This window comes from Manis javanica, chromosome 17 (assembly GCF_040802235.1).
Source record: "Manis javanica isolate MJ-LG chromosome 17, MJ_LKY, whole genome shotgun sequence".
In the NCBI taxonomy this organism is placed as follows: Eukaryota; Metazoa; Chordata; class Mammalia; order Pholidota; family Manidae; genus Manis; species Manis javanica.
In genome coordinates, this window is record NC_133172.1 from 62708006 (window position 1) to 62721622 (window position 13617).

At 60.7% G+C, this 13617-nt stretch overlaps 1 protein-coding gene across 9 annotated transcripts in view; it reads right to left on the reverse strand.

Annotated features, from left to right (window-relative positions):
* The window catches only part of FBXO31 (F-box protein 31), a 37912-nt gene that overhangs the window by 2002 nt on the left and 22293 nt on the right, over positions 1 to 13617 (reverse strand). For 6 of the 9 annotated variants that reach the window (XM_073226392.1, XM_073226391.1, XM_036993954.2 and 3 more), the window contains 7 exons: positions 10537 to 10613; positions 5698 to 5865; positions 5033 to 5107; positions 3884 to 4027; positions 2684 to 2793; positions 1916 to 2069; positions 415 to 794 (listed from right to left, as the gene is read on the reverse strand). In XM_073226392.1, the coding sequence (XP_073082493.1) occupies positions 415 to 794; positions 1916 to 2069; positions 2684 to 2793; positions 3884 to 4027; positions 5033 to 5107; positions 5698 to 5865; positions 10537 to 10613 (1108 nt within the window). The remainder of the gene's footprint in view (positions 1 to 414; positions 795 to 1915; positions 2070 to 2683; positions 2794 to 3883; positions 4028 to 5032; positions 5108 to 5697; positions 5866 to 10536; positions 10614 to 13617) is intronic. The other 3 variants (XM_073226388.1, XM_036993955.2, XM_073226390.1) reach the window with 1 other exon arrangement.

Below are 13617 nucleotides of genomic sequence, written 5' to 3' on the forward strand. Positions count from 1 at the left end.
TTCATTCCCTGTCTTCCTTGCACAGAAGGGGGACTCCTGGCCAATGGTGAGCAGTTAGGGGCTGGCCACGCTATCTCCCTCCCTGTGGACAGGCCTCAGCTACGAGGACAGCGGAGTGAGCCCACGCAGGATGTCCACAGGAGAGTCCTCCTCAGTGCACCACCCAGCCCCCCACTTTTGCCCGGTCAGCTCTGCGGCACAAGGCGTCTGGAGGAGGCCTGGCAGTGCCGACAGCCCCCACGGTGAGAGACATGAGCCTCCACAGTGTGAAGGCACCTGTGCCCAGGGCACACGGGACAGCGCCACCCACTCACACCAGGCGGGGACCCCTGGGGCAACTATCATGGAGCTGCTCCACCCCACGCCCACCCCCACCGCGGCGTGGCCACGCCCGCCTGAACGCCTGGTCCTTACCACATCCTGCAGGTCCGGGGGTAGTCCTCGTTCCTGCAGCTCACACCCATGGGCAGCACAAACTGCTGCCCCTGCCCGGACTGGGCAGGCTGCTCAGCCACCGCCACCACCGCTCCTTCCCCCGGCCCCCTGCCCTTCTCGGTGGGTGGCTCTGCACTGGGAGGTGCGGGGCCCTGGGGCTCTCGGGGGCTCTGATGGCCGCGGCCCTCGCCGCCGTCTGGCCTGGCTTCCTCCTGCTCCTGCCGCACCTGCTCGCGGACTTCCAGGACGAGGCGGGAGAGCTCGTTGAAGTCGCGGAGGTTCTCGACGTCGGGCAGCTGGATGCGGTGCATGAGGTCGATCTCCACTGTCTGCTGCCCGGCGGGGATGTTGGGGTCACCCTGAGGAGCAGCGGCCAGCGGTCAGCAGGGCTCAGAGACCGGCAGGGACATGGCCTGCGTGGTTTCCTGCCTCCATCAAGCCTCGGGCCCAACGAGCTCTCCCAGCGTTACCGATTCAGCCACGACCCCTCGCCACGTACAAGTATTTTAGAAGCCCTAGAAATCCAGTGCCTAGAGCAGGCAGCCGCGCCTGCAAGGACACTGAGGGCAGGCAGGGCAGTGCCTAGGAGCAGCCTCACGAGGGCACACAGGCACCCAGCATGGTGACCCGCCTGCACACGGGCCCTCGGGCGAAGCAGGCTGTGGAACTGCCCTGAAGAGTGGACCAAAAAGCCACGGACCCCCCCAGGCCCAGGCGGCAGGGCAGGCCTGACACAAGCCCAGACCAGCCTGCCTGGGACACAAACACCCCCACATCTAAACCCGCCGGTCTGCCAGGCCCTGTGGTCCCACATGGTCTGGAGCCCCTACAGAGCCCCGTGTGCCAGGGCGTGCCCCGTTCTGGTCTTTCTTCTACAGGGGCCTTCCCTAAAGCTGGGGGGTCCTGGCCGATCCAGGCCTAGGAGAATGAGGCCCAGGTGTGGTCTGTTCAGGAGATTTGAGCATGTCTGTCAGAAACACACCAATGGCTGTGCAGACAGGCAGACGTGTGTGCATGGCACCCCAGGTGGGCAGCAAAGGCCTGCCTGTTCAGGGTCCCCATCAGCTCAGCACCCTCCAGCTCCTTCCATGAGCTGAGGAGGCCAGAACAGCAGCAGGGCCCATGGGCCAACACAGGACTTTCCAATGTGGTGGCACCTCACAGGTGGCTCCCTGCTGCCCCCGTGAGACCAGAATCTCTGGGGCCCAGGGATTTGAGTGTGTGGCTGGGGCTGAGCGCCATGGGGTAAAAAGCCACCTTGGAAATGCTCGCAACCCCCTGGAGACCGTGTGAGATGCAGGTCCTGGCTGAGTGGGCCCAGGGGGCCTCAGAATAGGCATCCCCAAAAAGATCCCTGGCAGGGCGGCACCACAGGCCCAGGGCCCACCCAACAGCCATCGTGCAGCCCGCGCCCAGCTCCTCCAGGCTGGTCTGAGCGGGTCCACACAGTGCAGGCTCCGCCAGGCAGCCCGGGACGCACCGTTATCTTTGTGCCCCTGGCACGCTTCCCATGGAAGCTGAGCATGACTATTTCCAGGCCATGGCTGCCGTAGGTGCCCTTGAAGAGACCGGGTCTGATGAGGTCGTCTGGGTGGCCGGGCGGGAGGTAGATGCGGCGGTAGGTCAGGCAGTTGCTGCAAGAGGAGACGGTGGCGTGAGGCCATGGCAGAGCCGCACGGGGGTCAGGCTCACACACCTCCCGTGCTTCGGAGGGTGGGCGGGCAGGGTGGACCCTGTGCTCCTGAGTCACGGACACCCCCAGCCCAAGCGTGCACTGCACACCTCACACCTCTAACCAGCAGGGCTTCACGGAGCTCCTCCACTCCAGCAGGCACCCCAAGGCAAATGGAGTGGGGGGCTCTCAGAGGGAAGGAGATGCCGCCCCTGCCCCATTTCCTGGGACATTTACTGAACAAGGGGCTGAGCAAGGGCCACAGGGACAGGGCCCAAAGCAGAGCACACACCTGAGAAAGCAGGCCTCCCAGGGGGCATGGGGAGACAGCCCTGAGGCTGGGTGCCCAGGCCAGGCCTGTTAGAGCACACTGCTGGGGGGTAACCACGGTAAATCAGACAGGAAACAGACACCACGCTGGGGTGGGGAACAGGAACTATGCTCCCAGTACTCACAGTGCGGGACTGAGCCTCCAGCACCCACAGAGGGGGACTTGCCCCAGCACCCAGAGAGGGGGACTGAGCCCCCAGCACCCACAGAGGGGGACTTGCCCCAGCACTGAGAGGCCGCACTTACTCATACTGACTGGTGTAAATGAACTTCATCAGGATGAGTTCCTGCATGTGCTCGTGGAAAATATCCTCCAGCGTCCGGCCCCACTCCTCCCTGAGCCATGTCCGGAACTCCTTCCGAGAGAACAGAGCTGTGACAACCGCCACGACACAGGGTGTGGGGAGCCGCCCGTGGTGGTGCCACGGGGACAAAGCAGCGCTTCAGAGCTGGGGTGACACCCGGGGCACCCCTACGCCAGCGTCCCCCTGGGAGAACGGGACGGGAAGGGCGGCGGCATGCCTCCAGGGGAACGTGAGGGCTCCGGGCTCCCACTCTCCAGGGCGCACAGGCCCAGACTCCAGGAGGAAGCAACAGGGACCACGGGGTCCACAGGCAGGGCTGGAGCCACAGCCCACCACCAGAGCTCCTGGGCAGCAGCTGCGTGGGCCTCGCTGCTGTGCGCCCCCAGGACAGAGGCGTCTGTGCCGGGCCCGCTCCCCGGGCTCCCGGGAGGGCGCGAGCGCAGGGGGGCCCGCTGGTCGGGCTGCCAGAGCCGCTTCCTGCAGCTGCCAGTGAGGAGCCGAGGGGCCAGACAGCACGGCCAGCGTGGGGGTGCAGGACTTCCCCCTGAAAATGTACCTTCCTGGTTATGTTGTCTGTTCAATGACTATTTTTATAAAAAGGGAGCTTTTATGACCACCACATCCCCAAAACTCAGTAATTCATCACAGAATCAAATAATATGAAGGATATTTAATGCTCAATAGCTTGATTCTGTACATTTAACTCCATGACACACGGTCCTGACTTGCTAATGACTATCTAGAGTCAACTCCACAGAGGCGAAAGCACTTTACCAAACAATCAGAACTATGATTTGTCAACTTCTGGGGCCGAAGGAACCTCCTTAATGCTTCTTAGGGGCACAGGGCCAAGGGGACCAGAGGCCAGTGTTTCTCAGAGCACACGGCCTCCAGGGCTGGGAGGGGCATTCCCACAAGCCCCCTGTGGAGCCAAAGAGAGTGCCCTGGGCACCAGAGGGCCGGGGCGGAGACACCCCTCATCAGGGCCTGCTCGCCTTCCAGCCCTCACGCCACTGGGGGTCTACGATCCCTCGGGAAGCTCCATGTGGCCCAGAATTTTAAGTGAGCAGCAACCATCAGAGCACAGGGCGCCCGAATCCAGGCCCAGCCTAGACAGCAGCCTTCAGGACCAGCAGCTCACGCCTTGTCCTCCCGCTGGAGCCCGGAGCTCCTCACTGGTCTGAAGCCTCGGCTGGCAAGTGAAGACACCTCTGACTGTGAACCATGAATCCTGTCCCCCAACTTGCCCAGCGATGGGGATTGGCAGGGGGAGCAGCCACGAGACCTGGTAGCAGAGATGGACACTGTAGCCACAGCCAGACGGCAAGCTCCCCTGCCGCCGGACTCTGGGTGGCTCATGGGGCACCAGGCACCCGCCCTCTGCTCCGCCTACAGTCAGCACCTCCTGCCCCACCACCTCTCCTGGCCGGGAGGGGACCCAAGTCCCTGGCAGACGCGCCGGGGACAGTGGGACGAGGCAAGAGGCCTCCGGCAGACCGTAGGCCCAGCAGGCCAACAGAGATTCTTCTGGCAGCAGCAGCATAAAAGTTAAAACTAAAAAAACTCCTGGATAAAAACATAACATAAATCAAAAGATAAAAAATGAATGAAGAAAATATATCTGCAACCCCGATGTTGAGTTCCTCTCCTAACAGGATAGAAGCTGTGCACACCCACCAGGAACACACGACCACAGAGTGGGAAAAGGCAAAGGGGAGCGAGAGCGTCACAGGAGGGGCCGCGGGGCCCGTGACCTGTCACACGCATGAGCCTCTCTCACACGGCACAAATGTCACCATCGAAGTCTAGCTTGCAGCCCAGCCTTTACACGGACTTACGGTCACTTGCGGTTCTGGTTCCCAGGCCCGTGTGTGACGCACCATCAGGAGCGCCCTCCACTTCAAACCCAGGGAGCCCGCAGAGCAGCTGCCCTACAGGAATCGTTTCTGGTCCCAGAGAATGTCTTTGCAGAAATGCACTATATGGCCTTTTTAAGGGCTCAACAGATGAGGAGTTTCTGTCCTTGGAAATCACACTGTTTTCACTTAAACGTGAAGTACAGCAGTCGCCTATATTGTACGGGTGCCCGAATAGGGAATGTTAAATGACAGCGTTGTAAATGAAGAAGGCATTTCCATTACGTCTCATCTCCACATGCATGATTCGGGAAAACAGGGGCCTTATTTCCCTTCAGGGGGTTCTGAGAGCACGCGTGTGCACACACACACACACACACACGGGCTTCTCAGACGGCGCCCTGTGGCGCTTGGGCCCACGGGCCTGGACTCACCTCCTGCCTCCCGCCGGGCATCCTGTGGTGGTCCGTCTGGTTGCACTTGGTGGAGAACTCATCCATCTTCACAATCTTGAGCATTAAGGGGTGAAGGAGAAGCCACGGTCAGTGCCAGCAACCCCCCCCACCAACACCCTACTCATCCACAGGAGTCCACGATGCCACCAAACTGTGGCCAGTCCAAAGGCGGAGCTAGGCCCACCCCGGTCTGTGCTTCCCTTTCAGAGGAGGGTGCACCCGAGAGGCACTCGCATTCTCCCCGGGTTCCCAGAGCAGCGAAAAGACCTGGTGCTTTCCTGGTGTGTGAGCCAGCACGCTCCCCATCGGGTGGCCCTCTGCCAGACTGACACCAGAGAGCAGAGCGTCCCACTCCAAGCTGATACTCGTGGGAAGAGGAGCCACGGAACAGCAAGGAGTCAGTTCCAAGGGAGCCCAGCAGTGGTGAGGGGTCCCAGTGAGTCCGAGGAGGCGCATCCCGGCCACACGTAAACAATGCATGCAGACGGGGGGACGGGGGAGGGGGCGGTGAGCCCCATCTCCTCCTGCTTCCATTGCTCTGCACGGACACAGGTCTGCAGCCCGCACGATGCACAGGCCAGACAGGCATGCAGGAGCCCCGCCCATGCACAGCTGCGTGTCAGGGAGCCCGTGCACTCACTCACCTGGATGTGGCCGTTGTGTGGCCCTCTGTGGCCGTACATGCACTCCACCGTGGCGGACCTCCTCTCCATCAGGTGGATTCTGAATAAGGGTTTGAAGCGCATGGGGTCATCCACGTGAGGATCGTGAGGAGGCATGTACATCCAGCCAATTATGAACAAGCCGTCCACCTGCGGTCAGGAGAAAGGGCGCGAGTCCTCGAGAGGCTCAGGTGAGGTGCGAGGCACAGCCTCCCCAGCTCGCAGCGGTCCCGCCCCAGATGTCCACGAGGACCACCCTCGCCCACGGGCCAGGCCCAAGAGAACCTCAGGGCCAGCAGACAGTGCAGTGGTCCTGATCTCGTGGATGGGGAGAAGCACACCCGCCACCAAACACCTGTTATTATTACAAAGCTCTCTGATGAGAAACACGGTGACTACAGTCGATGACCCCATAGGATTGCTGAAATCTGCTAGCAGCCCAGACGTGTGTTCTCACCAAAACAGGAAAGAAAAAAACGTGTTAACAACCAGACAGTGGGGCTCCTCTCACCAAGACACCAACACCAGTCATCACGGTGTGCACTTCATGTACCTTACGACTTTATTTGCCAATTATACCTCAATGACACTGAAAATAAACAGATAAAGCTTGTTTCAAAATAGAAAAAAGTTGTTAGCCCTGAATCCAAGCACAACTTTTAGAGAGAGCCTCCAGACGTGAAGTGGGGAACAGAAGCAAGCAGAATGATCCAGAAAGTGAGACGCCCACCAGGGCAAGCGATCTAACCGGGGAGCAGCGGGGGGCTCGGGCAGTAAGGACTCATGCGGCCTCCTGGGCCCTCGTCTGAAGGGAGCGGCCCTCGGACGGCAGCACGACGCATCAGGGAACCTCAGACACAGACTAGGTCTCGGGCAACAGCAAAGGGAGTCACTGCCGCCTCCGTAAGGCACAGCAAGGACAGGCGGACACACAGAACACCCACTCTTCTAGAAGATCCCCGCTGAAGCACAGATTAAATGACACAGGCCTGGGAATGGCTCCAAAAGGCCTGAAAATACCAGGCGCAGAGAGGAGACAGCACATGAGCGCGGCCCCAGGAGGCCTCTGCGCGTCCACACTGCCATCCCGCCGTCCCATGTGTGCTCGAAATGGTGGGCAACACAGAGCGACGGCGCCCGGGCCACAGCAGGGAGTGGTCCCCAGACGCTGGCGTCCGGCAGGCTCCCAGCAGAGAGCAGGGCAGGGGCGGCCTCGGAGGCCCCACTCGGGTGACCCGGCCGTCACTCCCGCCTGCCCGGGATGGGCTGGATTCGCAGCTTCTGTTCCAGTGACAAAGGAGGGACATCCTCGTTCCTGTGGTCAACTGGGCTGCGGCAAGGGCGGCCGGCTTTGTTCTGTCAGGGGCTGTGTTTCCCCCAATTATCCCTGCTTTCAGAAGCTGCTTTTTTGCCTCTATTAATCAAAACCGGCAAGAAAAACAATTATCACTTTTCTCGACTAAAAGCGAGGAAAGAAATCTGCCCAAGCTGGGAGCTGTCTGGCTGGCGCCTGCGAGGAACATCCCCGGCGGCAGGAAGCACGGCAGGTACAGAGCACCTCTCCACGGGTGTTTCTACCAGCACGAAGAACGTGCCCGAAGCCCACCTAGAGGGCCAAACGCAGGGCGGCAGAGGACCCAGCCATCCGGCAGCCCACCTGGCCCAGGAGCAGACAGACGGCTGCGAGGCTGCTCAGGGCCCGCCGCCGGCACAGCCACGAGCCAATTCACAGTGCGAGTGTGCGGCCGGTGCCCTGGCCACCTTGTGAGCAAAGCGGGGGAACGCAGGCGGAACGACAGCGGCTCGGAGGGCCCCGACTCGGTTTCCAGGGCAACGCCAGCGTCCAGTCCGGTACCCACCTGGAGGTAACCGCAGCCCAGTCCAGGCTGCCGCTGACCGAGCACACGGCATGCCTGTCTCTGGGGCGCAGCTGGGCAGGGAGCCTGTGGAGGGCACGTCCTGCCAGACACAGATGCCTGTAAACCACTGAGGAAAGTCGGACTATGTTTCTTAAATGGGCTGTGAGCTGCTGCCTTTCAAAATAAGACAGGCAGGTGCCCACGAAGCAGAAAGTCACAACTACAAGAAGGCTTTTCTCCCGGCATGAATGAGGCACTTCCATCGAACAGACCCTGTGGCCGAGACCCACTGAAGTCTGAATAACTACAGTGAAAATGATGCCTAAAGATGCCAGGGGCTCGTAGCCCCAGATGAGGCCAGGGAGGCTGGGGTGAGACCAGGGGCAGGGCTGTCCGCCCCACAGTGGGTGGCTGGGCAGCAGGGAGACCGGAACAGAGAGCGCGCAGCAGGCCCCAGACTGTGACAAGCGGGAAGCAGAGAAACGGGTCTGTGCACACGCCCTGCCCAGGACGTCTGCAGAATCCTACACCGTGACTGCTGGACGCGGAGGAGCCAAGCAGGAAGTGGTCATCCAGGAAAAGCGTGGGCAGCATGGAGAGCTGGGTGGGTGGACAGTGGGTGGAACTGGACCTCAGGGCCCTGGGCTGTGCCCTGAGGACAAGCCTGACAGGCAGCCTCATGCCAGCACCTGCTCAGAGCAAGGCGCCCTGCTGACTGACCCAGGCGGCCAGGACATCCTCTGGGGGCCCGCATCCACAGGCACACGTGCGCAAGTGCCAGGAGCCCAGCTGGCACTTGGACAGGATGACGCAGCAGCCCTGCCATCCCCTGGGCTCCTGATGGATGCCACCTTCCACGCCACAGGGCCCAGAGGAAACAGGCAGGACTGGGCAGGGCTGCTGTGACCTGAGGACACAGAGATGTGACCCATAGGTGGCCAGTGTGGCTGTGCACATGGACAAAGCCCCAGAAAGGAGGGGGCTGCGCGCAGAGACCCCAGGCCCTGCCGGGGACCAGGCTCTGGCAGACACAGCCGCAGCGACGTGCGCAGGCGGGACCATGAGGCATCCTGGTCCAGCAGCCAGAGCTGGGGTCCCCGTGAGCGTGCAGAGGGGACCCGGAGCACTCGGGCCTCAGATTCAGAGCTGAGCCGGCCCAAGAGAGACTCCTCTGAGCTGGAGCTAAGCCAAGCCTCCAGAAGATCAGCGAGCCCTCGGCTAACTTCCTGCAGACCTCACACAGCCGAGGAAAGGAACCGTCAGCACTCGGCTACTTTGTACCAACGTCCACCATGGCCTGGAAGAGTCCAGGTGTGCAGTAGACGGGCAACGGCACACGGCTGAGTAGGGAAAACCAGGCCTGGGGTCCCTGTGGCTACTGGGCGGGGACGCAGGAGGCTGAGGGCTCCCCCAGAGACCCACTTCCACCCAGCCAGCTGACGCCCTGGTGCCACGTTCCCAACACTGTGATGGCATCCTCAGCACTGGCGCCACGGGAACCAGACATCAGGCCTGCGCGCCTGTGACCTCCACGCTGTGGAAGCAGAGGGCGCTCTGCGGCCTGGACCCACGTGGCTCGTGGGAAGAGCTGCTTGCGATCAGATCTGGGCAGCACGTTTCTGGCAGGAGATCCCCAGAAGTGAGGCTTCGTCCTTCACGCTGCACCGGGGGCACCTGTGGTCAGGGTCCCACCGCTTGTCACCTGGCTAGTAGCTTGCGTCCCCTGGCTGGGTGCTGTCGGGTAGATCTCACCTGTAAAGGTGACTTTTCCTCGTTGAAATCATGGTCAGCTGAACCGCAGCCCCCAGAGGGCCACATCCTGACCCCTGGCCTGTGAGCACCACCGCCCTGCACTGCAAGGAGGACTGAGCAGATGTGGTGACGGTCAGGGGTCCCAAGATGAGGCTGTTCTGACAACCCTCGTGGGCCCCAAGGGCCATCGTCGCATCCTTCCAAAGAGGAAGGGGTCCGAGACAGAGGGGAGGCCCAGGGAGGGCAGTAGCAGAGGGACCCGGGGCCCCCGCAGCCTAGAGAGGCAGGAACAGCCCCCTGGGGCCTTGGGGGTGTGCGGCCGGCCGGTGCCTGCCCTCGGCCCAGGGACAGCACTGAACCGGGCCTCAGGCCTCTGGAGCTTGCTGTCATGCCCCCAGGCGGTGGAGGCTGAGGCCATGGGGAGGGACCCGGGGGAAGACGCCTCGAGGCTGGAAATGCCAGCTCCTCACCACTGGCTCGGTTGCCCACCCCGGACCCCGGCCTGCGCGGTTCTTCCACGGGGTTAGAGCGTGGAGGGCGGGCCTCAGGGCCCACTTCCTGACCCTGCTCTGAGGCCCCGGGCCACCGCCCACCCAGCCTGGTCCCAAAGCCACGGCGCCTGCCTGGGGGCTCTGCTCCCCTACAGCACCGCCCCACACCCCCACCCACACCCCGATGGCTGCACACATCCCACTCACAGAGGAAGCTCCCAGCAGGCCTCAGTGGGACAGTGAAAGGCGCGTGTGGCAGGGCACAGCTGGGGCAGAGCTGGGGCACACCTCAGAGCGCAGACACGGTGCCTGCCCAGCACCAGGCCTGGGCCACACGCTCCCCAGCGATTGGGATGAGTTGGAGGCTCTCGGGGCCCGCACAGATGCCGTGTATATCCTTCCTTTCTGCTTAGTCTACAGCCCCTAATTTAGGGCAGCAAACTAGAGCACGACCCAAAACTAGTGTGTCCGAGGGTGGGAATGAGGCAGCCCTCCGTTCGCCAAGGCAGGGACAGGGCTCGGGGGGGTGGCGTCATCACAAATTCCAAGGACGCGGTGAGAGGCCAAGAGCTACTTACATCTCTGCTTAGAAAAGAACACCTGGCCTAGAAAGCGCGAGGCCACGAGGAACCAGCCGGGTCGCCCCTCCGGTAGGAAGGCTGCCATCCATGGGCATCAGGCCGACCGCACAAGGCCCCCCACACGGCTCGCGGACTCACCACCACATTCAGCAGCCCTCCGTACGGCCCGATGTCTGGCTGCCACAGCCCCAGAATGTGTCTGTACCGGTGAAGCACTGCAGGGAGACAGAGAGCAGGTGTCATTCAGAGCCAGCGTCGCCCCGACCATCAGGGGGAAGGGCACCAGGAGGAGGAGGGAACAGGGAAGAAATCACTCCCGGAGGCCTGAGCAGAGCCTAGTAGACAAAGGGGGACTGAGGCAGTCTTAAGTTTCTAAAGAATTCCAAGAGTGAGAAGATCTTTAAAAAGCACAATAGAACAAGACAACTGGGTCATTTCGAAACCCAGCTTCTAAGTGACCAGCTCCAATGACCACTGCCTCCCCAGACACAGAGCAAGCACCCTTGTAAAGCGCCAGGCCTCCCACCAGTGGGGTAGCCAGGGGGACGGGGAGACCTCTCTCCTAGGGACAAGGCCGAGGGGACGGTACATGGAGAGGCGCGTGAGACTATTCTGACGCCAAGACACTGGCCTCTTTCCGTGAGGTGTGTCCATAAAGCAACTAGACGCTAAAGCGTCACACGGCGAATGAATCCACGTGGTGCTGGACACACACACCCAATGACCTGTCCCTGCGACAGAAGCCACAGGGGCAGGGGCCCAACGGGGGGCGGACGCTGGGGGTGTCTGGGGGTGTCCCCAGCCGAGATTAACACTACGCTGGCGGACTGAGTAAAGCAGGCTGCCCTCCGCGGCGCGCTGGGCCTCAGCCAGGCAGCTGGAGGCCTGAACAGAAAGGGCTGACTGCCCGTGGGGAGGGGCGTCCCCTCCTGCGGCAGCGCTGGGGCATCAGGTTTTTCTCACTTAGGACTTGAAATGAAGCATGGGCTCTTCCTGACTGGAAGAAACATTGACCCTCCCGTGAATAAGGCGGGGTTTCCTCCTGCCTGCCTGCCTTGAACGGGCATGTTGGTCTTTTCTGAGCTTAAGACTCCAACCAAAACATGGGGCTCTTGCCGGGTCTCAAGCCTCCGAGTTCAGGCTTCGGCTACACCAGCAGCCCTAGTCTCCTCGCTGACGGCAGAGCTCGGGCCTTGTCAGCCTGTGTAACTGCGGGATCCAGTTCCCTATAACGAATGCATTTACATAAAGAGACCGGTTGTTTGTCTGGAGAACACTGAGTAGTACGCAGTGGGAACCAGGGACAGTGTCCAGGCGCCGTGGCTGCACGGTCACACACTCTGCAAAAAGGAAGACCAAGACCATAGGCCGAGGGGGACCTGCAGGCGGGATGGCGGTTGTCCGGGGCACAGGGAGCAGGGAAGCCAGCGCCACTCCGGCGTCCGGAGTGTGCAGACAGCTGCCGGGAAGCGACCAGTGTGCCTGAGGTTTCAGCCTGCAAACACGTTTCCAAACAAGCCTTGATTGTCTGCAGGATGCCTGCCGTGCATCCTGTGTGCGATCTTCAAGTCAATTTACAAGACGCATCCGCAAGTCAGTTGGTAATTTCATGGTCGTACCCTGATGGGATTTGTGTTTATGAATAAGCAATAGTAAACAAGGTCAGCCACCATACAAAGGGGACTCCAAGCAGTGAAATGCACTCTCCAGTGTACGTTCAGGGGTGAAACATACAGGGCCCAGCTCTCAGGACCCTGCAGAAGACAGGCGCTGCGGCTCGCGGGCCGGGAAGGCCACAACGCTAGAGGATACGTGGCAGATCAGCCAGTAATAGACGACAGTCTCTCAGCCCCTCCACGTGGGACTGAGGCCTTCCAGAGTGGCCCCTACTCGACCCAAAAGAGGCAGCTCAGGGGCTCTTCTAACCACAGATCCCCAAGGTCCAGACCACCAATCCTCCCACCCCCAGAAATGGGGGAAACCATCTGAGATGCTAAGGAACCTCTCAGCTCAAGAGCTGACGGGAAAAGGCTCCATCCCAGTCGGCACCAGCCCGTTCGCATCTGCGAGCAGGAAGGGCCACTTCGCAGCCAGGCAGCAGGCTCCTGGCGCACCACCCCCGCATCTGCCGTCCTGACACATGGGGGGGCACGACTCGCCCTGGACCATCTCACCTGCTGGGGCAGAACAGAGGTTTTGATGTGGTGGGTGGTATACATCATTTGTCCAGAAGAAAATCATTAAATACCACAGAAAATCATAAACATCCGCCACTTGCTAGTAGCTTTTGATAATTAGAACAAAATCAGAGGAGGACACACAGCCGCCCGTTCTCTGAGGCTCCACAGCCCGAGGCTGAAGCAAGACACAGAGGCCCACAAGAAAAGAACATTTCAGACCAACATCCCTGATGAAAACAGATGCAAAAATCCTCAACAAAATATTGGCAAATGAATTCAATAATACATTAAAAGGCTCAAACCAATGCCTGCCACTTACTTTGAAATGCATCAGAAAATAAGGTGGCCTGGAGGGATGAACAGACGGATGGATGTGCAATGATGCAGCGAAGCAGAAGGCTGCAGAATCAGACGAGGGTAAATGGCGCTCACTGTGTGATTCTCCCACCTTTTCTGTGTTTTTTAATGCTCAACGATAAATACTGGAGAACACAATGAATGGGCCCATGCGGCATGACCCTCTCCCGCCCCGGCCCTCCCCTCTCCAACTTGACCGCTAGCGAAGTCTGGCTCCTCCCAAAGTGCTCGGTCTGATCTCGAAGCCCCCATATTGTTGAAAGAATATGGCAGATTCTTGACATTTTCAAAAGGGGAGTTCCCTGTTTTGCTTTAAAAGCAACAGTTTTGTGAAATAAAAACACAACCCCTGTAAGTCTCTGCATGGCAGGGCTCTCCGGATTTTGAACTGTGTGTCTTTGAAGGACAGGTCGCACCCCTCATCACCCTCCTCGCACAGTGCTGGCTCGCTGGGACCACACCCAAGGCCCGCCGAGGGGCGGTCAGACAGCCCAGCGCCACCAGCCAGGCTGCGAGCAGGCTGACCTGGGGCCAGTGACTCCCCGATGCAAATGGAAGTGCAACCATCCAGAAGTGCCCGTCAGAGGTGACCTGAGAGCCTCGACGAGCCCAGGCTACATCCAGACTGAAGTGTCCCCCAGAGTCACATGGGAACTCTGGGGGTCGAGTCGGATGGAGGCGG